The sequence below is a fragment of the Caloenas nicobarica genome, chromosome 4 (genome assembly GCF_036013445.1).
Source record: "Caloenas nicobarica isolate bCalNic1 chromosome 4, bCalNic1.hap1, whole genome shotgun sequence".
In the NCBI taxonomy this organism is placed as follows: Eukaryota; Metazoa; Chordata; class Aves; order Columbiformes; family Columbidae; genus Caloenas; species Caloenas nicobarica.
The window spans coordinates 24505883-24531444 of record NC_088248.1 but is presented as its reverse complement, the minus strand read 5'-3'; the positions used below and the strand labels follow the sequence as shown (position 1 = coordinate 24531444).

General features: G+C 46.4%; 2 protein-coding genes across 3 annotated transcripts; both read right to left on the bottom strand.

Moving 5' to 3' along the window:
* Positions 1–2820: 2820 nt before the first annotated feature.
* Positions 2821–6711, bottom strand: LOC135988511 (placenta-specific gene 8 protein-like). 2 transcript variants are annotated; one of them, XM_065634534.1, is made up of 5 exons: positions 6634–6711; positions 4394–4516; positions 4111–4235; positions 3205–3308; positions 2821–2966 (listed from the first exon to the last, which is right to left on the bottom strand). In XM_065634534.1, coding segments are annotated over exons 2-5 (345 nt in total). In that variant the 5' UTR covers positions 4509–4516; positions 6634–6711; the 3' UTR covers positions 2821–2965. The 2 variants fall into 2 exon arrangements, with proteins under 2 accessions (XP_065490606.1, XP_065490605.1); XM_065634533.1 differs by lacking the exon at positions 2821–2966 and having other exon boundaries at positions 3201–3308.
* A 7431-nt stretch (positions 6712–14142) lies between these two features.
* COQ2 (coenzyme Q2, polyprenyltransferase) lies at positions 14143–24184 on the bottom strand. Its single transcript, XM_065633975.1, has 7 exons — positions 23950–24184; positions 23452–23618; positions 21321–21442; positions 20995–21080; positions 19957–20090; positions 19347–19535; positions 14143–16861 (listed from the first exon to the last, which is right to left on the bottom strand). Exons 1-7 carry the CDS (start codon positions 24161–24163, stop codon positions 16706–16708), a joined length of 1068 nt encoding a protein of 355 aa, XP_065490047.1. The 5' UTR covers positions 24164–24184; the 3' UTR covers positions 14143–16705.
* Between the last annotated feature and the right edge of the window lie 1378 nt (positions 24185–25562).

The window sequence follows — 25562 nt, the reverse complement described above, 5'->3', positions numbered from 1 at the left end:
TGAGTGGCCTTGAAGGACGAACCTCCAGGCTCCAGGAATGCCTCAGCCACCCGCCCCTGCGGTGGGTTAAGAGACAGGAGTGTTCGCCTGCTGCTACCAAACGGGGCTGTTACGCAGTAAAAAAGCTGCTGTGCCCTTTGGGAAAAGTCACCTGGCTGTTGGCAGAGACCTTCGGAGAAAGCACAGGCAGCCCCGTCACCTGTGGGTGCAGCGGGGCCACAGCACCCATCGGCCCTCGCTGGGGACCCCTGCCCCGGCCACTGTCCCAGCCTGCTCATGCAGGAGCCCCCAATAATTCCGGCCACATCTGTGGCTGATGCGACACCCCATGGCGTGCCGGAATGGCAGCCCCCGTGGGGAGCCTGGGCACACCAGATGAAGAAGGAGAAGGAGCCAGGAGGGGCAGGAGAGGGGCAGGGCGGGGAGGGGACAGACCAGGGACAAGCCCTGCAGTGGGGATGCCAGGCAGGGAGGGCACGGGGTCCCATGCGGGGACAGGGATGCCCAGCAGCGGGCAGTACCACAGGGATCGTGGTGAGAAGCATAGGCAGGAGAAGGTTTAGGAGCATAGAATCATTTTGGTTGGAAGAGACCATCAAGATCATTAAGTCCAACCATAACCCAGCACTAGCACTAAACAATGTCCCTGAGAACCTCATCTACGTGTCTTTTAAACCCCGCCAGAGATGGTGACTCCACCACTGCCCTGAGCAGCCTGTTCCAATGCCCAACACCACTTTCCAGGAAGAAATTTTTCTTAATATCCAATCTAAACCTCCACTGGAGCAACTTGAGGTCATTTGCTCGCATCCTATCACTTGTGACTTGCGCAAAGAGACCAACGCCCTCCATACTACACCCTCCTTTCAGGCAGTTGCAGACAGCGATAAGGTGTCCCCTCAGCCTCCTTTTCTCCAGGCTGAACAGCCCCAGCTCCCTCAGCCGCTCCTCATCAGACTTGTGCTCCAGACCCTTCACCAGCTTCCTGTGCCAAATGAGGAATTCCCTCAGTGCCAGACAATGAGATTAACAGTGAAACTGCAGCTGGTGGAGCTCTCTGCCAGACACACACACACTGTGCCCTTTGCAGGCAGGGCTGCCCACAGACTTTCTCTTCCTCTCCCCAGGTGTGAGCACACCACGTCCCAGCATGGACAGAGGCTGTGGTGAGGAGCAGGAGCAGGCAGCAGCCTGGAGAAGCCTCTCCTGAGAGATGGCTGGTGCCCGGTACGCCCAGCACATCACCTCGAGTATCCCCAGTTCTACAACTCCACGGCACCATCAGTGGTGTTGGAATAGCTGATGGGGACAAAACGAGTCCTGCGGTGCAGGCAGCCACATTTCACCAATAACCAAGGTCATAAAGCAGCATTTTTAAATATACATGCACACGTGTATGTGCACAAGCGAGCAACACACTGTAAAAGCTGCCATCCTTTACCTCTGCTGCCCACTTCTGTCGAGCTGCCCATCAGCGGCACCTGGCACACTCTGGTCTAGCTCTGAAAACTTCACTTCTTTTTCCACCCCTTCCCAGGCAGTGCTGCTTCAGCCGCACTCAGTTTCCATAGTCTTATACCGCAGCTCATGCTGAGGCAAAGCCAGCCATACGTACCTGCTGAGCTGTCCTTGTCCCGAGTGGTGCATGTTCTCTTCCTGGTTCTCATCCTTTATATGTGCTGGGTGCTCCCTGACAACCGACTAACCTCTGCTCCCTCTGACTAACAGACTGGGTGCTGGTTTAGGTGCTGTTCTTGTGCAATTGCAGCTGTCCCGCCAAAGGCTGGCCGCCTGCCAGCCCGCTGCATCTTCTGCCGGGCTCCCACTGAAGAATCATAGAATCATTTCGGTTGGAAAAGACCATTGAGATCATGAAGATCATTTACCACAAGGCCCAGAGCCCCGATGGGACATGCCACTTTCAGTAGAGCTTTTCAGAGAAGGACGATGCTAAGCCTGAGCATCGGCAAGAAGTGACTGTAACTTCTCTGTGTGACAGAGGTGCTGCCTCGAGGTACAGCTACCAAATCACACCACGCTGTGCTGGAATGAGATGGCAGCCTGGTATTTTTTTCTCTCCCCCACTCTGCATTCCTGGATCTTTATCTATGTTAAGCTAAAAATGCAGCTTCCTGTATTTCCAGGGATTATTCACAGGATGGTCTGGGCTGTCTGGGGTTCAGGCAGGTGAGGGTGCCATGGCACAGACTCCCCCGCAGCACCGACAGAGCCTCTACCTGTCCTTTACAAGGTTTGTGGTGAAGGTGAAAGTAGAGGAGAAAAAAAATAAAATCATATTTTGCTTAGAGAAAACAACTGGAGGAGATATATAGGGATCTAAAACTCTTTAGTATCTCTCCAAGAGTGACAGAGAGAGGGTGGATATAACCTCGCGGCTGCCTCCCTGGTGCTTTTTGGACGAAGAACGTGTTGCTACCAGCCCAGCCCAGGCAGCTGTGCTCTGCCTGGCTGTGGCCAGGAGGCAGCAGGGTTCGCCCGAAGAGGACTTGGCCAAGCCCTGACCCAACCAGGCTGTTAATTGCAGGTGGGTGGGAATTCATGCTCAGGGTCCATAGGGCAGCGCATCTCTGTAATGAAGGAATGAAGGAGGTGGGCTGGTACCAGGCAACTCCTCCTATGTATTAAACATCCTTTCTAAAAGCTGAGTGAATAACAAAATACCCGGGAAAATCTTTCTCTGCAGAGGGTGCGGGGAAATCTGAGCTGCACCAGGGGCTGCGGAGATGGATGGAGTGGGAGGATGATGGGTGCTCTCAGGCGCTGCAAAGCATGACACACACACACAGGCAGGAAGGCAAACTTTGCTGTTTATTGCTGGTGTTACCCAGGAAAGGTGGAACCAATGACAACCCAGGCAAACCACTCATGGTGCTTTTCCCAATGGCCAGGGCAGCGCTGGCTCCTGCCCGTGGCGGCTCCGCAGGGCGCAGTGAGGATGGCGGCATCTGCAACAGGATGGGAGAAGAGGGTCATGGAGCAGTGCTGTGCCTTGCCACACTGTGTGCCCCCTGTCCTGTCCTCTATGAGGTTCCCAGCAACATTTTGCTGCAGGACAGGTCACTCCTGTTGCCTATCCATTGCCATTTCCCCACTGCAGCAACCTCGTGTCTTACATCGGGCATCGGTGGAAGGAAAGACTCTGGGAAGCTGCTTTATAAACCATGTCTCGCCTGCCCAGCTTACCAGAATATGCCTATCTTCCTCCTCCGGTTGATGTCTCTCTTAATTTGGCACACGGAGCACACAGGGCACCACAAGGTGATACAGTAGTCAGAGCAAATGGAGCCCTGTTAGGAAGAAGTTTGTTAGGGATGGAGGCTTCCCAAAGCCCAGGTTTCAGCTAAGAGGTTAATCACATTCTGTGTCATGTGCCCTCTGTTTCATGGTTGGCCGCAGCGTCCTGAGTAGCAGCCACCAAAAATCAGAGGCTTCCATACTGGTGGATGCCTTGGGGGCTGGTGAGCCTCCCACACAATGGTAAGGAAGAAGGAAGCCCTTTCTGCAAGCTGCAAATAGCTACTTATCTTTTGGCTTTGCAGGTTAAGATTGCAGAGGCGAAACGCATGCAGAAACAGAAAATTTGGGCAAATTGGACTGGGGCCACCATGGGGACAGCACTAACAGTTTCACATATGTCCTGTACACAAATTCCTACTTTTCTCCTGCATCAGATTATGTCTTTTTGTCAGTGCAAGCTGAGTTAATATATTCTTTAGCCTGCCCACGATTATCTCAAATCTTTCCCATCTTTCAAAGATTGGTGACGGTGAGGGGAAGCAGCAGCCAAGTTTCTGTGAGCCGCTGCGGTTGGTGGCAACTGAAGAATGCGTGCCATGGTGAAGGTTGCCGGGAAGGAGCTGCATCCGATTTATGTGGGTGGTTGGACACCAGCCCACGGACCAGCAGGGCCAAGGGCATCCCAGTCCCTGTCCTGTGCTCCCGGCACCATGCCAGATACAAAAGTGGAAAAAAGGGCAAGCAGGGAGCATCGCTGCCCTGTGATCATCCCTGATGTGCGGAAAGAGGACCCTGGGGGCACCCCATCTTTCAGCCTCACGGCACAGCGAGGGGGCTGGGTTAACCACTGACCGGGATGTTGTATCTGGTGCGGTAGAGTGTCCTCATCGCCACGCTGGTCCCGCACAGGCAGCACTCGTTCATGTCCCCGGCCACCTGGCAGCCCAGGCAGGGGAAGCAGAACAGCCCACAGCAGCCTGGGAAGGGGAGAAACACAGCGGTGGGTCAAGCTCTGCCCACCCAGCACCACCAACCCACATGGCAGAGGCGAGAAAAGTGTCCCGAGAGGACACGGGACCGACGGCAACACGTCAGTGCCAATGGCTGAGGGAAGGTACCGGCCGTGGGCACTCACAGACGCTGCAGTCGGTGCAGCAGTCCATCAGCCCCGTCTGCCACATGTTCCTGGAGGCGGCGGGCACGGCCATGCCGTGCTGCGGCTGGATCGTCACGACACTCGGGACGGCCATTCCCAGTTCTGAAAGAGAGCAGAGGGGAACGGGACAGTTAGCAAAAAAAACCCCAAACCAGGCAGGTTGGTCTGAGCCCTGGATGACCAGCCGAGCTGGTCACCTCTTAAGCAGGTGGCCTTTCACCTGGATGCCTTGATACCGCTGGAGGTGACGAGACATAACTGTATCTTACCCGCATTTGAGTATTTTCAAGGTTTTCAGATTTTCTGCTGTTTTATCCAGCCTTCAAAATAACATCAGCCCATTGATGTTCCCCACCCCAGAAAGGCTTTGCTAGTGCTTAGACACAGATCAAGAATCACAGACTGGGCTGGAAGGGACCTTCAAAGCTCATCCAGTCCAACCCCCTGCCATGAGCAGGGACATCTTCAACCAGATCAGGTTGTTCAGAGCCCCGTCCAGCCTGGCCTGGGGTGTCTCCAGGGATGGGGCATCTCCCACCTCTCTGGGAAACCTGGGCCAGTGTTTTACCACCCTCATTGTAAAAAATTTCTTCCTCATGTTTAGCCTGAATCTCTCCTCCTTCAGTTTAAAGCCATCACCCCTAGTCCTATCACAACAGGTCCTACTAAAACATCTGTCCCCATCTTTCTAACAGGGCCCTTTTAAGTACTGAAAGGCTGCAATAAGGTCTCCCGGGATCCCTCTCTTCACCTGCTTCCCTTGTGAAAAGCAGTGCTGGGCAGTGAACCTCAGCTAAACGCAGGGACTTGGGCATTTTGTTCATAGAACTTTGCCTTTTCACACAAGACTGCTTTGGCATGGGTCAAAGAATGTGGGAAGCAGCCGTGGTCTCACTTTTCCTCCAAAGCCAGGCTCCACACAAGACAGGTACTGTACAAAACTAGTTATCTCTGGTTTCTTGTTGTAGACACCCATAAAGGCAGAAACTCGACACTATCCCAAGTCCAAATCCCAGACCATGCCTTCCTGTGGTTAAACGAGCAAATAAACCTTGAAAAGCAGTAAGCTTCAGGTCTAAAAAAAACCCCATAAAAACCTCCATGCTCCTATTGGCCCAGACAAGTAAAAGACAGCAGAAAACATTCTTAGTCAAGAATTAAAAGCAAGTTTTGCCCTGAGGCCAAGTTCATCTAGCTATGCACAAATAGCAGAATGGGGAAGAAAAAAAATATATACTGCCCGTTAATATGTGTTGAGACTTTTTTCTCCAAATTGATCCACTGTTTTTTTTGGTTTGCTTTTTTTTTTTTTTTTTCTTAGAAACAGCAGGTTGGCAAAGACAAGAAACCACGCATGGGTGGTCCGGCTCCTCCCTGTGCAGCTTCTGAGCTCAGAAGCCAGAACAGAAACTGAAATGAATTGGATGGTCCTGGAGCAGGGAACACCCACCCACTTCACCCTTTCGGGCAAAGGGTGCTCCTCTAGAAATCCCACTCCTGGTTTCACCTGCCAGCCTGAAAGCTGGGGTGGACACGGCCAGGGGCAGCATCAGGTGTGCGTCCAGAGGGACACTGCGAGTGTGCATCGCCTCCGGGTGCTTCCCTCTGCCCACACACAGCAAATCTCTGTAATTTCTACATTTTCACAAGCACACAATAGTCTGTATATGAGTATTATTCACATATTTTCTCTCCTCTCAGCTGCAAACACCAACTAAGAGAATGCAACATTAAGTTGTTCTTGTCACCAACAGGACACCTCACGGAAAAAGGCAGAAAATACCCAGCAGCAACGTATAAAAGCACATGCCATCCAAGCTTCTGGCAGGGCAGCAGCCACCTCCAGTGCATCCTCAGAGCAGCAAACACACACAGCTCAGCAGCTCTGCTAAGAGGAACTTGGTCTCAAGCATCCATGTAGCCAAAAGACAGCCCAGTTTAGACAGAGAGCAAAGTACCAGTCAGATTCCTTTAATGAAGTTATGCAGTTCTGGTAGCAGGAGAAAGCAGCAAGGAAGCAGTAACCTCTCCACGACCCAGCTTTTGTGCTTTTTTTTTTAAAAAAAAAAAAAAAAAGCTTCCCCCTCCCCTAAGCAGGCTATTTTGCTTTAAATTACAAGCTGAGCAGGAAAACAAACAAATAAACAACTTTTGCACTGTTATCCCACGCTTCCCAAGCTAACAACTTTTTACTATTTCCATCTTTTAAGAGAACCAACCTTCTGGTGAGCTGCCTCTGTCAGCCTGGGCTTCCTCGCCGGCCAGAGCCCTGCACAGGGAGGTTCTGGGGAAAAAGAAACTGAAGTTTCTCACCCTTGTACCGCTGGAGGCTGTTATTGGCAGGCAGCAGCCAGTCAGTACGATGGTGGGAGGTAACTGGAGGGGGAGGTCAGGAGCTGTGCCGTTGCATTTGACTGCAGGCAGAACACATGTGCAGAGCACAACCTTTTTTCTTTCTTTTTTTTTTTTTTTTTTTAATTCCTTTTCCCAGAATTAAATCACAGAATGTTACTCAACCTAAAAAAAAAAAAAAAAAAAAAAAAAAAAAGTTTGCATGCTCTTTGTCTTATTCTCTTAATTCTCTGTGCATGTGGTTCTTGTTTGGGGGAGAACAGCTCTGAGTGATGTGCCTTCATTGGGATAGATATTTTCCCCACATTTTCTTCCCCAAAGAACAAGCATATTCCTCAGATGCCAGGCAGGGTTAAACCCATCTGCATCTGGGGGTGGCTCCCTGTGCCTCTGACCCAGCCTTGTCCACCTTCATTCAGCCCCACATAAGAAAGCAATAGGATGGTACCTTTGTTTGTTTCATCTACTTCTCCATCTGCGGTGAGTGTGCTCCCTGCTCCTTTGTAGGGATACATTTGGGTTCACATTTCTGAACTAGTGAACACACCCTGCACACCCGAAATCACCGTCCTGGTGTGTTGGCTTCTCTGTGAAATGTGGAAGTGAATCCAAAACCATCAGTGATGGCTGATGCCATCCACAAGCAAACGTTCCCACCTGTTCTCCATACCATTTGAAGCAAGTCCTTCAAGCAACTTAAAACACCACAATGAATGAGCAAAGCTGCCTTCCCCAACGTGCTGCTTTGTGCTCCTGGTGACACAAAACCCATTGTCTTGAGTGGCCAGAGGTGGGTTCGTTCACAGGGTGTCTGCTGAAAGCCCACCGGTGTCCAGGAGGGTGCCCAGGGGCTTCTCTCCAAAGCTCTGGTCTCACCAGCTTTTCCAAGAGGCAGAGAAACCACCTCAGGGTTTCAACAGGTTTTTGTTTCAGACACGGGGAAGGGCTTCTGCATCTGAAGCTTTGCTTGGGGTGTGAGCGGCTAAATATATTAAATATTTGGGGCATGTTAGTGAATAAATGGTAAATATTAGTGTCTCATAGAGGGAAACTGATACATGAATGTGAGGACTCAGTTAATTTTACAATAGCTGGGTGATGTGGCTTGTGACAAGCACTTCGGGAATCAGCCTAACTTTTATAGGAAGCCTCCACGCATGCCTCCAGCCATCGGCAGATCCCTGGCCTGAAACCCAGCGGCTGCGACAAGAGGCGACGGGTGCTTCTGGTCAGTGTTGGGTGAGGGTGATGCTCTTGCTGCTGGTTTCAGGTGTCTGAAGTTTTTATTTCATTGGCGAGATTTTTTCGGGGTTTTTTGTCCAAATTGTATGCCAAGCGAACTGCAGGAGCTGAGGTAGGTGTTTGTGGTGGCATTTTCTCAGGGTTACACTGATGCAGCAGGGTTGCAGGTAGAAGTGAGCTGCTTTTCTGGGGAAGAAAAGCACTTGCAGGGCTTGTTTGCTTGGACCATCAGTGCCACCCCAGCTCTGAACAGAGGACAGACTGTTAAAATCCTTAAAATGCTGATGATGAGTGGTGTTTGTTTTTTTCATATGCTATCTCCTGTACTGACTATGCATTTCAGCTGCACATTGCCTATCTCTTCTTCTAGAAAGCAGCTGCTGAACTACAACTTTCTACAAACCTCAATTTCCACAGTCTCTTGTGACATTTTTGGAAAACAAACAAACAAAAACATTAAAAAAACCCACAACAAAATGTGAGCTCTGGCCAGGGTCAGCCAGGCAGCCCTGGCAACCCCTTCCCAAACAGAGGGGGTCAATAGAGCAAGGACAGCCATGGTTAAACTTTAGAGCTGTCAGAAGCCAAGGGGAGCATGTCAAGGCATGGCTTGCTCTTATCATGGCAGTGCTGTTGGGAAAAGGCAAGATTTTTATTGCATCCGCTCCAGTTAATACATCATAAATCCCAGCTTGTTAACAAAGCCAGTAAGCTGCGGTTTAACCCGAGTTTCTCTTTTCCCCCTTTTCTTGTAGATGAGAGAGAAAGAGAACACACCATCAGCACTTCACGTATGACACTTGGAACATGTGTTGCCCTTGGGCAAGCTGCCTCTGAGACCCACTATGAGCATCACGGCTGGGAAACCCAAACCACCATCCTGGTGTGTTGGCTTCTCTGTGAAATGTGGAAGTGAATCCAAAACCATCAGTGATGGCTGATGCCATCCACAAGCAAACGTTCCCACCTGTTCTCCATACCATTTGAAGCAAGTCCTTCAAGCAACTTAAAACACCACAATGAATGAGCAAAGCTGCCTTCCCCAACGTGCTGCTTGGTGGTCCTGGTGACACAAAACCCATTGTCTTGAGTGGCCAGAAGTGGGTTCATTCACAGGGTGTCTGCTGAAAGCCCACCGGTGTCCAGGAGGGTGCCCAGGGGCTTCTCTCCAAAGCTCTGGAGAGAATTTTCACAGGCCATAGAAATAAAGCCAAAGGTCAGGTTCACATCTCATTGAAATAAAAGTGACTGAAGCTGGTACGAGGAGAAAGGAAAGAGCTGTTCTCTGCCCACACCTGTCCATCCCTCATCCCTCCCATGATGGGGAATGGGTCCACTCGGCTGGCTGATCAGACAGAAAATGGTACCGGAGTTATGGCTTAGGGGGTGCAAAACCACCTGGACAAGATGCTCCAACCCCTGGTCCTGCAGACACCCAAACACAAGGTCCAGCACGCAGCAGGGACCTCAGGGCCAGGGTCAGCGGTGCCACCTGCTCTGCAGCAGCTCACAGCCACAGCACATCAGACCCAAAGGAAAGGAATACGAGAAGTGGTTTTTCTTCCACTTGCGGTCTTGGGCAAAGGTTTCTCACAAGATATTTTCGTGCAGCCCTGCTGAGCTTCTGCTTTCTGCACTCGTCTCCTGTTATTTCTCACCTTCCTTTCAGCGGTGCCACTCTTCCTCTGGGTCACTCAGATTTACATGACAACGTCCTCTGGGAATCGAACTTCATCTCAGGAGCTCAAAGTAAAAATCAACAATCGAATCAACCCCCTTTTAGGAGACAAGTCCAACTCATTAATTTTGTAATCTGCTACTGCGTAATTCCCAAACTCACAAATTCACCCACTCACACACACACGAATGGAAGAGCTATTGGTGGGTGCAAGTGCACATCCCTCCTGCCCCGTCCCCATCCTCACGTGATGGTGGGGAGCAGAAGACCCTCAGCAGTCCAGCTGCTCGTGGGCTGGCTCCAGAGGCTTTTTTGTATTAACCGATCTTCCGCCATGGATATGTGCTCTGCGCCAGTTCTACGGCCTCCCAAGACTTTTATCCTAAGCTCCCAGGTGCTGCAACCATGCTGCACGGGACAATGGACCTTACCTTCTCCTGTCCCGTGTGCCCAGCACACACGATGCCCTGGCTTTAACCCGACGGCGCTGCTCCCAGCACACACGAGGAGCAGCGTGTTAGGCCAACACACAAGCAGGACCTGAGCAAACAGCCGCACATGATGCATCACAAAATTAATCCAACATTAACCAAAGCATTGAAAGAATGATGTCAGACACAGTTTGCAAGAGAATTTGACGTGACAAGTACTTTTTACACGTACTGATGTTGCTTACTAGAATAAGTTGTACTGTTGATTAAAAAGGGCCTTTACTACTTAATAGCAAAGATGCTTTTTAAGACATATGGGAGGACGCAGTTGGAGAGATGGGAGGACGCAGTTGGAGAGAGAGCTGGACTGGGAGAGATGATGTGCAAGAGGGGGAAGCTGTGCTGTTCTGTGCCTGCTGCATGCACATAACCACAGGTCCTCTTCTGAGGAGAGCTTCACCCATCTTCAGTTTGATGGCAGTCCTGTTTCTCTCCTCCATGTGCACGCGATGCCTCTTGTGCACAACAGGGCTTCTTCCGCATGACTTTATCCACCTGGCACCCAGCACGCTTACCCTGATAGCCTCTCAAGGTAGCTCCCTACCTGTTTAATCTCTGGTTTTCTGAAGTGCCTCCTAACTTACCTTAGTTGAAGTAAACTTGAGGCCTGTATCTAGTGGAGTGCCTCAAGGGTCAGTTCTGGGGCCAGTATTATTCAATATATTCATCGACTTGGATGAGGGAATTGAGTGTACTATCAGCAAGTTTGCTGATGACACCGAACTGGGAGGAGTAGCTGACACGCCAGAAGGTTGTGCTGCGATCCAGTGAGATCTGGACAGGCTGGAGAGTTGGGCGGGGAAAAATGTAATGAAATATAACAAGGGAAAATGTAGAGTCTTACACCTGGACAGGAACAACTCCAGGTTCCAGTATAGGTTGGGGAACAACCTATTAGAGAGCAGTGTAGGGGAAAGGGACCTGGGGGTCCTGGTGGACAGCAGGATGACCATGAGCCAGCACTGTGCCCTTGTGGCCAAGAAGGCCAATGGCATCCTGGGGTGTATTAGAAGGGGGTTGGTTAGCAGGTCAAGAGAGGTTCTCCTTCCCCTCTGCTCTGCCCTGGTGAGACCTCATCTGGAATATTGTGTCCAGTTCTGGGCCCCTCAGTTCCAGAAGGACAGGGAACTGCTGGAGAGAGTCCAGCGCAGGGCAACGAAGATGATTAAGGGAGTGGAGGATCTGCCTTATGAGGAAAGGCTCAGGGAGCTGGGTCTCTCTAGCTTGGAGAAGAGGAGACTGAGGGGTGACCTCATCAATGTTTATAAATATATAAAGGGTGAGTGTCACGAGGATGGAGCCAGGCTCTTCTCGGTGACAACTAACAGTAAGACACGGGGTAATGGGTTCCAGCTGGAACACAAGAGGTTCCACTTAAATTTGAGAAGAAACTTCTTCACAGTGAGGGTGACGGAACACTGGAACAGGCTGCCCAGGGAGGTTGTGGAGTCTCCTTCTCTGGAGACATTCAAAACCCGCCTGGACGCCTTCCTGTGTAACCTCATCTGGGTGTTCCTGCTCCGGCAGGGGGATTGGACTAGACGATCTTTCGAGGTCCCTTCCAATCCCTAACATTCTGTGATTCTGTGAAACAGCACTGAACAGCTTGAACACTTCAACTTTTTTGTTCCCCCCTGCATTGCCATTGTTCTGGTTTCAGCCAGAATAGAGTTAATTTTCCTCTTTGTTTGCATGCCCAGCTTTTGCTTTATCTATTAAACTGTCTTTATCTCAACCCATGACTTTCCTCACTTTTATTATTCTGATTCTCTCCCCCATCCCACCAGGGGAAAGTGAGTGAGCAGCTGTGTGGTGCTTAGTTGCCAGATGGGGTTAAACCGTGACAGCCATCGACTTCTGGAGCAAGCTATAAAGACCCAACAAGGTGCGAGCCCATGGGTGCTGGAGCCTTGCTTGGGGTTGAGTGAACGGGTCTTTGTCATCTGTCACCCAAGAGAGGAGGCATGTACTGCAACACCAGACCTCCAGCCTGTCCTTTACCCTGCCAAGAGTGACTCCAGCCCCATCACCACAGACAACCTGTGCTTACGGTGCCCTGGGTCTTCTCCCCAAGCAGGGAGAAGACAGGAGACCTCCCAGCCCTTTCATCTGAAGGCTACAGTCAGTGTGACACCTTTTCCAGGCTCCTGTCAAGTCTTTCATTTATTGCATTACTGCATACATTGTGTGCTGTCACGTATGCAGAAGCAGGGAGGAATTTAAAAAAGCATCATGCCTTCGCTAAGCAAATAAATTCTTTAAGGTCTCTTGCAAATAAAGCACAACGGTAATGCAGGTACTGCCAAAAAACACATTGGGTACATTACAAAGTCTGTGCTTTCCTTAATTTTTCTCTTAAGGACTTTTTTTTTTCCTTTTCTATATTTCCTGAAAAAAAATGTTAATAGCGTGACAGCATTTTTGAGAAAATAAGCCCTGTTGAAGCTGGAAAATCTCCTGTTTGACAAATATTTGACCATACTACAGTATGACAGCTAATGCAAAATGCATGTGGGTGTTTTAAGCAGCCAATGTAACACTGCTGTCGAAGTTTCACCTGGCACAACCAAGAACCTTTGCAATTTGGAGAAATTGTGTTCTGCTGGTATAAACATTCAGGGGTGGGTTCTGGAAATTAAAGTGGTATTTTTAAAATTTTTGAACTTGGCATTTGAACGTTCATTTTTGTTGTTGGTTTTGTTTTGGTTTCGAATTGTATTAGACCTCTTCCTGCTTAGCTCAGACAAAACCCTGGGCGTACAGCTGCCAGGCTGAGGGTGGGGTCGTTGTTTCTTTTAACACCACCACCCAGGAAAAGTGCTATAAACCCAGCAATGTTTTTTTTTCCAATTTCCTTTGTCATTCTGGTACTGTATCTAGCAAACACTGTTATAATTCACTCTGGCCTTTTGCTTCCATTACAAACTCCAGGGAGACACTGCAGAAAAATCTCCTCTGCAGTGTGCTAGGACCCTTTGACTAGTATCAAAACTTCACATGATCCATGGCCAGTTAACATCCACATTTTTTGTCAGCTTTGTTTTGAGGCTTAAACAAATCTTCCCTCCTGGTATTTGCACCACGATGCACTTAGAAACAAATTAATGGCTCTTTCCCTGCTTTCGCCAAAAGGGAAAAACAAAGAAGTGCCCACATTCTTCTGCTGCTGTTTACCATACCAGTCCTTCATCACAACAGTTGCTTTAGCATGGTAACCCACGTGATGGGTTACCAGAATTTTCAGACTTTTTTTAGTGACTTCAGCCCACAGGATGCTTTTATCTTTCTACATGCTGACATGCCTTTCCGACCCCTTTTTGTTCCCACACCTGACATGATGCCCTGCACTGGATTGCCTTCCTGCCCCGCTGGCTGTCCCATGTCCCATGGCCCAGGCTGTTTGCACACCACAGTTCAGAGCTAAGTGCCTGAAGCACGTCCTTTCCTGAAATAAAGGGAGGAAAAAAATGACCCCCTTGCATTAACAATATATTCACCAAGAAATACAGGAATACCAAAATCCGGGCACAATTCTCACTGTGTGACCCCATGGTGAGTTCCTCCCCCTGGCAAAGGGGAGTGTGGAAGCTCCCGGGCGCCACTGTCCCCGGCAGAATTCTGAGTCAAAGATCCATCCCCGTGTGGCTTTGCGACCCCTCCTCATATCCCCACAGGAACCAGCACCCTGACGTACGTACAGCTGCTCCCGGACAATGAGCTGGCGTTGCTTTGATATGCCTCTCTACAAAGTACAAGGGGAGCACACAAAGGCAAGCATTTATCTTGGTTACAGTGTTTTGTGTTCTGCTGAGCAACTGCCAGCCTCTCATGTTCGCACATTTGACCTTCCTGTTGCCTTCCAAAGCCTCTGTTATCACAACATCCTGTGGAGAAACATTTGGAAAAGGAATGGGAGGAGAAATGCAACATCAGACACCGGAGAAGAAACTTCCAGAGGACCCTGTTTATTTGTGCAAAAGGACACTAGCTAATAATGAAGCTGCTGCTTCCAGATAGGTGTATTTGACAATTTTTTAACAGACCATATCTAAATACAGGAGACAGTGTCTTTGAGAAGATTTGAAATAGAATAGCTTGAGGAATGGAAGGAGATGAGAAGATACGCACATATACTGTCCAACAGATACAAACTGGGTCTTACCCAGGGAGCAGTCCAGCCTTTGTCTTTTTTTCACTTAAAAAGTTCTTATTTGTGTGTATTAATCATAAAATTCTCACACAAATAACACTGTCAGTATTATAGCCCAGAACCTCTCTTCATTTTTTAGGCAATAAACGTAAAATACAGCTAAGGCTTATCTTTGTAAAATGCATTTCGACACAATTTTGGAAAAACTCCACAGAAAATGCACAATGATCTTCATGTTTAAGACACAAGGACTGCTTTGAAACTTGAATTTTTACCCTATTTAGCTACACCTTCTTCTTCCTCTCATTAAAAGACAAACACTTACTTGTGACAAGTTGTCATCAAAGGACACCAGCAGGTTCAAAGGCACTATAAAATGTGAGCTCTTCCCAAAACTAAGCTACTTAAAGACACTTTAATATGTTAGAAACGGATTAATAACTTCTGCCACAACCTTTCTAAGGTAATACCACAAATATTAAGAAACTGATCCATACTAATTACATCACAAGACTTTTTTATTGCTAGTAAGTGCCTTATAACCAAAGTTCAACATGAAGTTGGATGCATCCAATTCTCCCTCTACTTTGTCACATAATTGTTGAGAAACTTATTATTCCTCATTTTCAAACTGCTTTTCTTCAACTTGATACTTCCTCTACCCCCAAATGGTAAACCCTATTTAAGAACAATTTCTGTGTAAGGACCAAGAAGGCCCTAAACGCAGTTACACTTCCTAACATTTTCACACATTTCTATCTTACATGCAATCAGGCTGAAAAATCTACACTCTCTAATTTGCTCAAAAGATATTTGACATCACTTGTTCAAACAGTAAAAGAAAAAACAACTTTTCAAGGTGGACATTACAAAGAAGTGTTCAGAACCCACGGAAGTTGGTTCCAGGCCAAGAAGGAACTTCTGTGACCAAAGCTATTGAATCATTATACGCTGTCTCATTTCCCTGCAACAGAAACTTCTTCGCCTGTTCACCATCACTGGGAATGCAAAACCACAGGTAGCAAACCCTGAATACATGGCTCTGGACTTCAATGTTGCTCAGACATGTTGGTTTAAATAACCTTAAAATATGATGTCCATCTTCAGAGCTAGAGCAGTTCGCAGCCTGATTTTTGATGCGACTGCAGGCACGGTTGTGCCCCACCACTCCAAGAGCAGAGCAGACATCAGGAAAGGTTGCTGGAACACTGTGATGAGTTTGGCAACCGAATGTCCTGCACCCTCAAACCACAGCTCCGCAGGCAGGCATACATAAAGCCACGGGCGGAGAAAAGCACGCTCGTGTTGCCTATCAGTGTGCCATCTGGGGTAAACTCCACCATATCGTTTTCCTAGAATAGATGTGTCTGTTGCTCCTTCCAAATAAATTAATTCCAGAACATGCCATACGAGCTCTTTAACACCATGAGTCAAAGAAAAGGTTAACTACTGTGCAAATCATATAGCGGAAATAGCATAAACCGTTTGAAAACATGAATGATTTAGAGCAATTACCCTGCAGTTTTTAATTTTATTGTTTATAGGCATCCTCCTATAAACAAGTTCTTCCTGTAAGACTATGAATAAAACCTGTAAGCATAAGCCAAGATGAACAGAATTTAAAAATAAAATTTGGAAATGAGGATCACTTTCCATGATGAATTGGTAGCTCTGGGTTAACCACCAGTCACACACACTCGGCAATAGCTCTGGGCTGCTCCGGTTTTGTTTAAGTCAGTAGTACGTGTTCAAATCATTCTTGACAATGAGCTCAGCTCACCCTCTGCAGATGACTTTGCAGAAGCCTGTTCTTTTCACATTAAAAGGAATCACTGCCAGCGACCACAGCAAGAGCAAAAGATAATTTTACATACTTCTCTATTGCCTTCTTATTCTGGACCTCACAAACTCAGAGTCATGACTGCTTCTAGACATCTCAGGATAAAAATTGTTGCAATTCTTTCACACAAGTTCCAATTGAAACTGAAAATTAATCATGCAATAAAACAGAACACCAAACATGTACAGCCAGGTTTTATTTACCTCCAGAAATCACTTTTCAGTTTCCCATGTGCTGTCACCAAGAGGTATTTGTTTCGTATAAAATCTTGAGCTCACACTCTGGAGAGCCTGACAGAAGTTTGCTTGTACTACACAGGACCAGCAGAGCGGCTTCACTTGTTGAAGCTTCTACGGAGTCATTTAAGCATAATCAAAAGTCACATTATAGGATGATCTCATTTGCACGTTTTTAGGAACAAGAACATTTTCACCAGCTTTTATAAATAAACAGTATAAAGCATCTATAGTTACGTTAAAAATATTTTCCTTCTTACAGTACTTACATTGCAGGTTCACTAAAATACCAGTAATTTCGACTACCTGTTTTCTAAAGGCTCTTCTACATCTTTTGAGTCCTTTTGCTTCCACAGATTTCCAAGCACAATCCCAATGAAGAGTAGAACTCCTACAGTACGATTTGAAGCAAATTTCTTCCAACAGTCTTCAGGCTTGTCTATGTCCAAAGTGTAAATCTGCGAAAGCACAGTATAACATTCTAGCATTTTTATTCTACAGACTCAAAAATATTTGACACATCAGAAAACACACAAAAAGGTCTGTAACTTCAATAACTGAATCTCAAATTCTAAAGTCTACCCTTACCTCCACAAGAAACAGGAATACTCTGTGCTTACAAAGAATTCTTTGCATAACTGGCATCTATGTTTACCTGACAGAGTTATTCAATATTCAGCAGAAAAGTCAAGGATCACATACGAGCGTGACTCCTGGACCCTCTCAACAAAGGACAGTAAAAACAGCCTGGATCCTGATGTAAGTGGTTTGATATTTAAAAATGTAAACCTATCTGGGCATGTAAATAAGTCTTCTTGAGATTTTCCTCAGGAAGTAGCCACTTAATTCTTCAATGGGAACTTTAAATAAAAATAAAATGCCAAAACCTGCCTGCACCTTTAGATCTCTGCTGCAAGGTATTGCTCTGTGTTTCAGTAGGGACAAGACACTGGAGACCTAGCAGTGAACTGGGCTAAATGGAATGCACAGGAATGTGCCCGGCCCTGCCTGACTAGCCACATAGCTGGTTTAGTCCCACCACTCTTGGCCACGTCCGTCCAATTTTCTTGCAAAAAAAGAACAAGGACACCTGCAACAACAGCTAGAACCAAGGCAGCTGTCTGCTGCAAGTCACAACTAAGGGGGGAAAAAAGCCACACAGTGCAGCAAGAGCAAAGGTAATGAAAAATATTTCAGGAAACAAAACTTGGTACAAAAATCTTGAGAAATATGACAAGACAAAATATTAAGCCAAACAAGTGAAAGGATTAACAGAAAAGTAGCCCTCAAAACCTTGAAGCTTGCAATTCGGCCTCTGAAGAAGTCAAAACAGAACGTATCTGACTAAAAGAAGCAAAGCCTTCCCTGGGAAACCTGTTCCTCTGTTATTTGCGGCTGTACAGACACAACAGGGCTGGGTTCTGATTAAATAATTTGAAATGCTGTCCACAAGCTTCTAAGACATGACCTGTCAGCCCATCCAAGCAGATGGAACTGAAAACACTAAACTGACAAATAAAACCCAACAGCAGCCAAGCCACGAGAAATACCTTCAGAAAAGCAAAGCAAATAAAAGATGTTATTTTTCTATCCATGAACTTCATGGGTGGGATAGAAATTTGACAACTTCAGGATGCAAATTCCTCTATCTCAGGTACAAATTCAATGAAGTAAGGAAAATCTGACCCCTGTGCTTACTCAGCTTTATAATCTCAGTTAAGCACACATTTAGAAATCTTGAACAAGAAGATAAGCATGAAAATATTCAGGCAGAACTAATATTAAAATAATCATTCAAAAAGATGCTACTCTGTGGCGCACAGAACAATGTTGCTCTTGTGACGTTGGCAATCTACACAATCGTGCTCTCTTCACCACTCACATTCAATAGGTCCGCATCCGCACTTACAAAAACCTTCCCTGCAGGAAAGTAATTTCCATTTGTGCCAAAATGACAGTGTAAGGCCACTCTGACAATTCAAACCATTAATGATTACACAGTGGAACGTAGTATTCTTTCCTCCATAGATTTCCAAGCACAATTGCTCTGAAAAGCAGTGGCCGACAAGTACCAGCCTGCATCATCACAAGGATTCCTACCCAGAGGTATGTTTAATATCCGTGACTCGCATGAGCTCCCCACATTAAAGTGCCACTTAAGTCTCATGTGCTTTAAAAAGTTCCATGTAAACCACAGACTTCTCAGACTGTCAACAGTTTTACTACTTGCAAGGCACAAACTCCTTTGCTATCACTCACCTACCAAAACCAGCAATTAACTTTCGTATAGACTGACTTGTCACTACAAGATTGGGCAACACAGTTTTTAGGATTCAGAAAGAATAGGGTAACAAGATCCTGCCTGCTTCCTTTACCGACAAAGCTAATTTATTTCTTTCTGTCATTCATTAAAATTTCTACAGTAGTACAACTACAAGACTGAAACGCGTTGTTCTCTGCTATAAAAAGAACTGTGAATTAGAACTGTCAATTGTCATAAAATTATGTTAACATCTGCTGCAGGTACAGAAACATCTGCTACAAGACGCAGAAAACTTTATTATACTGTCAGATCCCAGACTGAAGCTCCAGACCACAGTATGGAATAATTACTTAGATGTAAAATTAATCACCTCTGAGAGACAGAACATGCAACGTTTATTTCCAGATAGCTACTGGAGATCACAGCTTAACGTGAGGCAGTTCTTTTGGTTAGGAACAGACTGAAAACCAGTGCTCTACAGTCTGTGGACCACAGAAGGTCTCTTCAAACAAAAGGTCTGCAAAAGGTATTTAAGAGAAGCAAACTTATTGTCAGAAGACTTCAGTTGTTTTCACAGGAATAGTTTTTTAGGTAGTTGGTGAATTGACGTGAGTTGAAAAGCACTCTGATTTCTTATCCAGAACCTCCACATTGAAAAAATATAAATAAATCCATCAAACCTGGTGCGCTAGGTGAGCCCCTATGGCAGCCACAGCTGAGTAATACGGGAATGTCTGGTCACAATTCATTCCTGCCACACACAAACTCAGGACCATAGCAAGGCTGAAGCCACTGAGCCACTGCTTCGTATCCTCCTTGAACTGTAATGCTGTCGACTTCACGCCAACAATGATGTCGTCCCTCTTATCCTAGAATGAAAGGAAAATCCACAATCCACCTGGCACTTTATAAAGGAAAAAGATAGGGGAGCCTTGCTTATGTTTCTGACGCTTCTTATTAGGAACCTGATTTAAGTGCATGTGTAGGTCCCTATGTTAAAATTTAAATTATAAGGCTGGTCCTTAGGGCTGCTTCAGCAGCCAAAAGCTAATATTAATGTCAAAGTTATTTACACAGTGCAAATGTGTAAGCACACAAAGCACATTATACCTCCAGCTTTCTACTTGATATGCAAAACATTTACAGATGACAAATTTTCTTTGGTGCTGTTTTAGCTCAGCTGAGGGTGAAGAACTGCAACAGGTTAGCACTGCTGTTTGACAACAAAGTTGTAAATTAAACACAACACAAACATACACAGGTATCTAAAATTTCTCACTGTTACTCTACCTGATGTGCATAAATGGTATCGTATACCAGTGTCCACATTACTCCAGCCAAGTACAAGGGCAAACACACTGACCACTCACATGACCCTTTGATGGCAGACCAGCCAAGAAGGGCTCCCCAATTAAATGTAAGTCCTAAAAATATAAAGAGAGTGAAAAAAAAAAAAAAAAGAAAAGAAATTACAAGGTTAGCAAGACCAATCTAAATTACATGTATAGGATTAAATATTATTTGTTTGGATGTATATCATATCAGTAGCTTTTTCTACAATACTGGCATTTCTATTTTTCTACCACATATTTTCAGTCAAATAATAAATAAAAGTAATTTGACGATACATACTCTGGACATACAAGGAGAAATACATACGGCTATACATTTCCCCTCAATTTAAATTTTACTTCATTAGCACAGAGAACCATTTGCACATAACTATTCCATGTACTCAAACAACGGGTCTAAAGTTAAAATGCTTAGATGTCAGTATAACAAAAGGTGTCGGTATAACTGACTGCAAAAGTGTACAGAGCAGCAAACTATGGTGCTTCAAGGCTGAAAATGATCATTTTGGTTGAAAAAGCTGAAGGCAGCTGAAAAGTAAAGGGCAAGATACAAAGATATGCTTTAGTAGCTCAACCTGAAATACAAACACCATCAGTTTCTGTACAGGTGATATTTTAGAGGCTGAAGACTGAAATGCGGGACAAATGCATGTTCAAGAAAGGTTTTGAGATAACCCCAAACCCAAAGCTAGTTCTCAAATGACAAATATTTATTTTATCTCTCCCTTTCTCCCTTCCCCCATCAAAATAAGGAACTGATTTTTAACAACAACAAAAGAATTGTGAAACATCAGCACTTACATGTGTTACAAATTCTTTAAGAAGCTTCTGGCACAACAGAACTTTGTCTATAAGGTATTTTTATTGTAATATAAAGTTATAAAAAATCAGATTGCTCAAGTTCAGTTACTGATTTGTAGAACACTCCAAAAACTACTTCTGAAGAAAAAAAATAGTAAAAATATTTCCAGCTCACCCAAAACTAACTGTGGCCAGTATGTTATTCGCTTCATCAGAGGGTAGGTGATCACAAGAGATAAAGAGGCTGCTCCCAGAACAATACTGTAAAAAAAGTATCAAGAGATTTATTGTTTGCCAGTCTAAAGAACACAAGATATGTTATAGGTTGCATTGTTATAGGTGCTGTACATAGTACTGAACTAATTCTTTTACTTCCAACCACAATTCCACGACTAATAACCTCCTCCCTCTGCCCCTAACACCCTTTCTGCTGAAAATCTCTGTGCTTAACTCTAGACCAGACATTGAATTTTAAAAAACAAAAGATAACTTATACATCACCTGTAGTAATTCAGACACAGAAGGACACAAAGAGCCAAGCTGAGCTGTCCCCCAAGAAAAACGAACGACTGAAAAGTGGAGATATCTCCAGCTGCCAGGGGCCTGTTTGCTGTCCTCGCAACCTAAAAATGGATGAATAATGCTAATACCAAATCCAACGTAACATATTCCAATGTATTGTAAAATTAGAAGTCACGCCATTGGCATATAAGCATAAAAATAAACAAAAACAGGTCCCGGAATGTATGAGATGGGGTTCCTTCAATGATATACACCTAGCATGTCATCACAGACAAGAGTTTTACTTCTAAGCAGCAGCTTATAATAGAAGCGTGCAGGCCAGAGCAGAAATGAAGCGCCACTTGTGTGCAATGATGCTGATAAGAAACACTGAAGACATCTTGTATATGAATTTTATTACCTTAGGAAAAGAAAAAATCAGACTTAAAAAGTTGTGAGCAATCTAACCAAATTTCGAGCAGCACTTCTGTGTTTAAATGCTTTAGACTGATTGCCATGCAAAATATCATAAAGCTGCAGGGCTCCTCTAACACACATAACCATTGTTAATAACAGCAAAAGGACAATTAATGTAATTCTAATTGGGATATAATGGAGTTTAGAACCAATGCCTAGAACAAGAAATCATACAAGGCAAACCGAAGGAAGAAACGAGTATCAGAAAGAAGTGAAACTGAAATGTATGGTGAGTTACTTGCCAAAGGTGACCATTGCCAAAAAAAAAAAAAAAAGAGTTTGGCACATGTTTTGATGCTGCAAATTTAAATAAACTCTTTTGGTTTGTTCTCCCACTGCAATCAGGTTATTTTAAACTTCAAATACTGCTTTTGCAGTTTAAACATGCACTTAACAAATTTGTGGCCAATTCCACTGTATATTATAACCAAACATGGGATGTTTCATGTAAAGGAAAGAAATAGTTTACCAAATAATCAGTAACATAAAATCTAAAACCCCAAACCACCATAACCAACACATGTCAACACCCTGCTGTTGACCAGACCTGTATTGCACTTGTTTTGAAGATACTCTTTTAAGGTATCTTTCTTTTAAGAAAGAGCTGTGATGGGAACTTTTAAAATTTTACATGAGAGTTACATTTATACAGTCCTAATATTACATTGGGCCCTTTGAAGACAAATGTGAAGCTGATGTGGTGCCCGGTGAAAATGAGTTTGACACCCCTGTTTTACATCTAACCACATCACATTAATTCATAAATGAATTCATTATACTGAAAATTCCACCTTAGTAATCACACACCCCGCTCTGTCAAGTATTTTTAGTAGTCACGAATAACCTTCAAACCCTAAACCATCCAAAGCTGCCACAAAACCTGTACTGATTCATTGCCTGCCCAACAGCACAAACACACCAGTGCTGTAAGTAGAACATATTGGGTCGGCTCAATATCCTGCCCCTTGCCAGTGCCAAAACCCAAACTCAGAGGAACCAGAAGAGCAGAAAACGGGAGAAGCAAACAGCAATGCATCACCAGGATACTCCCCTTCAAGCCTGTACCTGTGCGCATTTCAACATCTGACACTGCCTTTTGCTTATTTCCCTCTTCTGAACAAAAGGGAAATGAAAAATATAAGAAGATTAGCTCAGTGTTGGGTATGACAGTCTTAACAGCCATTCTCAGGAAGAAATTAACAATACTCAAGGAAACTCTAGTCCTGAAAATTTAAAATAAAAAAATAAATACAAAGGAGGTCTTGGGTAGATCATAACTAGCAAGCGTAGCAAAAAGCATTATCTATTTTGTTCTGTCATTGAAAAAACGTTGAAAAATAAAGTTGTTCAAGTATTGTCTACCACTGACAACAACACGTGTTTTATCTTACACAGAGGTAAGTACTCTAGAAGACTTATAGTCCTAAATGGAGAAATATTATACAAATTATTTCTACTATTCTAGGAGGAAACACAGACAAACTAATTGCACGCATCCCAGACAGAAACACAGAGGAAATTCTGAACCTGGAGCCCTGTGCCTGCACTAGACAAGGAATCACTGGCGATACTGGAAATGAGTGGACATGTACTCGGTTAATTAATCAGCACTCCACTTCCTTAGACCTTTGCAAGCCCGAGGGGGTTCCCCCACCTTTTTGTCGAAGTCACGGTCCCACATGTCATTGATGGTGCAGCCGGCTCCGCGCATCAGCACCGCTCCGACGCCGAACAGGGACAGCATCTGCCCATCCGGGAGGCAGCCCGGCTGGGCGGCCAGACCGATGCTCCAGGTGCACGGCAGGTACAGCAGCCACGTCCCTGCGGGAAAGACAAAACCCGCGGGTGGGGTGAGGGGGGAGCCGAGGAGCGGGGGGAGGAGAGTGTCGGCGCTGCCGAGCGGCTCTTAGGCCTCTGCCCGAAGCGATGGCGCCTGTGCCTGTGAGGGGTGCTACGGCCACCGCCACAGGAAGCCCCGCTCCCCGCCACACCGCCGCGGCCGGCACCGGCGGCGCCCCCCGGCCCGCAGCCCCGCGCGTCGCCATGGTTACCGCGCCGCCATGGCTGCCGCGTCGCCATGGTTACGGCCTCGCTCCCCCCCCCCGGCCGCGTCGCCATGGCTACGGCCCGGCCCAGGCCCCGCCCCGCTCACCGGCGGGCTGGTGCAGCCGCATGAGGCGCAGATAGGGCCGTAGCGGGCCCGGCGCGGCGCGAACCAGTTCGGCCGCCGAAAAGCTGAGCGGCCGCGGGGGTCCCAGCGGCGCAGAGGGGCGGCGCAGCGGCGGGAAGGCGGCGGCGGCGAGGGGCAGGCGGGCGGCGCGGAGGCCGGGGCCGGCCCGGCAGAGCCGCGCCACAAGCGCCGCCATGTCGCCGCCGCGCTTCCGGCGTGGCCGTGTCACGGCGCGCCGCGCATGCGCAGCGCGCCCGGCCGTGTCCGCGCGGGGCCGCTGGCGTTGTCGCTGGCGCTGTCGCTGGCGCTGCGGGGCCGGCTGGCGTGAGCGGGAACCGAGGCTGCGCGGCAGGAGCCGAGGGGGCTGGCCTGGGCACCCGGCGCCCACGGAGCCTCCCGTGGCAGAACAACAGGATGCACAGATTTCGTAACTAACGTGACCCGCAGTTACTGTACTGAAGCACCTCACTGGAAGCGTACGTGCTGTTTTACCAGTAAATGCATTTATTCTTCCGTGCTATTTTGTTGAATCCCCACAGGTATCATCAAGAAGTATGTGATCAGGCATCTCCCAAACCTTTCCCAACTGGAGCTAATAAAAATTTCTGATTTTATATGTGGCCTTCAAGCCTCTCCCCTTATTTGCTCAGTTCTTCTACCATCTCATGCGAGTTATTGTATAAATAGGGGAGGGAGGGGCGCTTTGGGTAGAGCTATAAAAACCTTGCCTTGCCGGGCATGGTTTCAGTCATAAAATGTCCCCAGATTTGCTGCTGAAAGGTCTTGGAGAATTCAGCGTCCCTGTAATGCACGACCTCTGGCTCATGCCACTTCTGCTTCAGCTTGAAGGGCTGACACACTGACAACCCCCCGAGAAACCATTTTGGACTTTTAATTCCCCAAAATGTTGACTCCCAGGAGGAAGTAGAAAAACAATATAATGGAGAGGCGACTTTCACATTTTTCCATTTGCTGTTTTAACGAGCAGTACTCCCCAGCAATAAAACTATTTGCGTGGGACCATAAAAGAAACCATCACTCAGCTCTGATGAAGCATAACTTAACTTTTTTTTTGAGTGACCTGAGCTGTGTTTCCCACTGACAAGGTGAGTCACTGTGGGCTTTGTGCAGGTAGAGACAAGTGCCTGAGCTGTCTTTGAACGGTACAACGTGTAGCCTTTCCGTCTGCTGTGTCCTTACGGACGCCAACACTCCAGTTTTCACCAGGTGGGTGCTCCTGTGCAGACACTCTGGACTGTGGGGTTTTTTATGTGTCATGTGGTGAGCAAACCCTGGGGCATCTGCAGACAATTTTTAAGGAGCTCGTGAAAGCAAAGCAGAAAAGCGACCTTATTTTCACTGGATTTATATTCATTATGTGGTGGCCTGTTTCCTCACTGGAAAAAAAAAATCTAGGAAATGGCACATTTCAGACTGAAAAAAATCACCAAAAGCTATTAAGGCCCCACTGTCTTGTTTGACTCACATCTGAGTTGGTGGCCAAATTGCCTCTGATTCTATGGAGGTTACCAGTTTGCTTGTTTTCAGATGTCTTAAATGATCCCCTGTGTAAAGACCTCATGACACAACTCCAC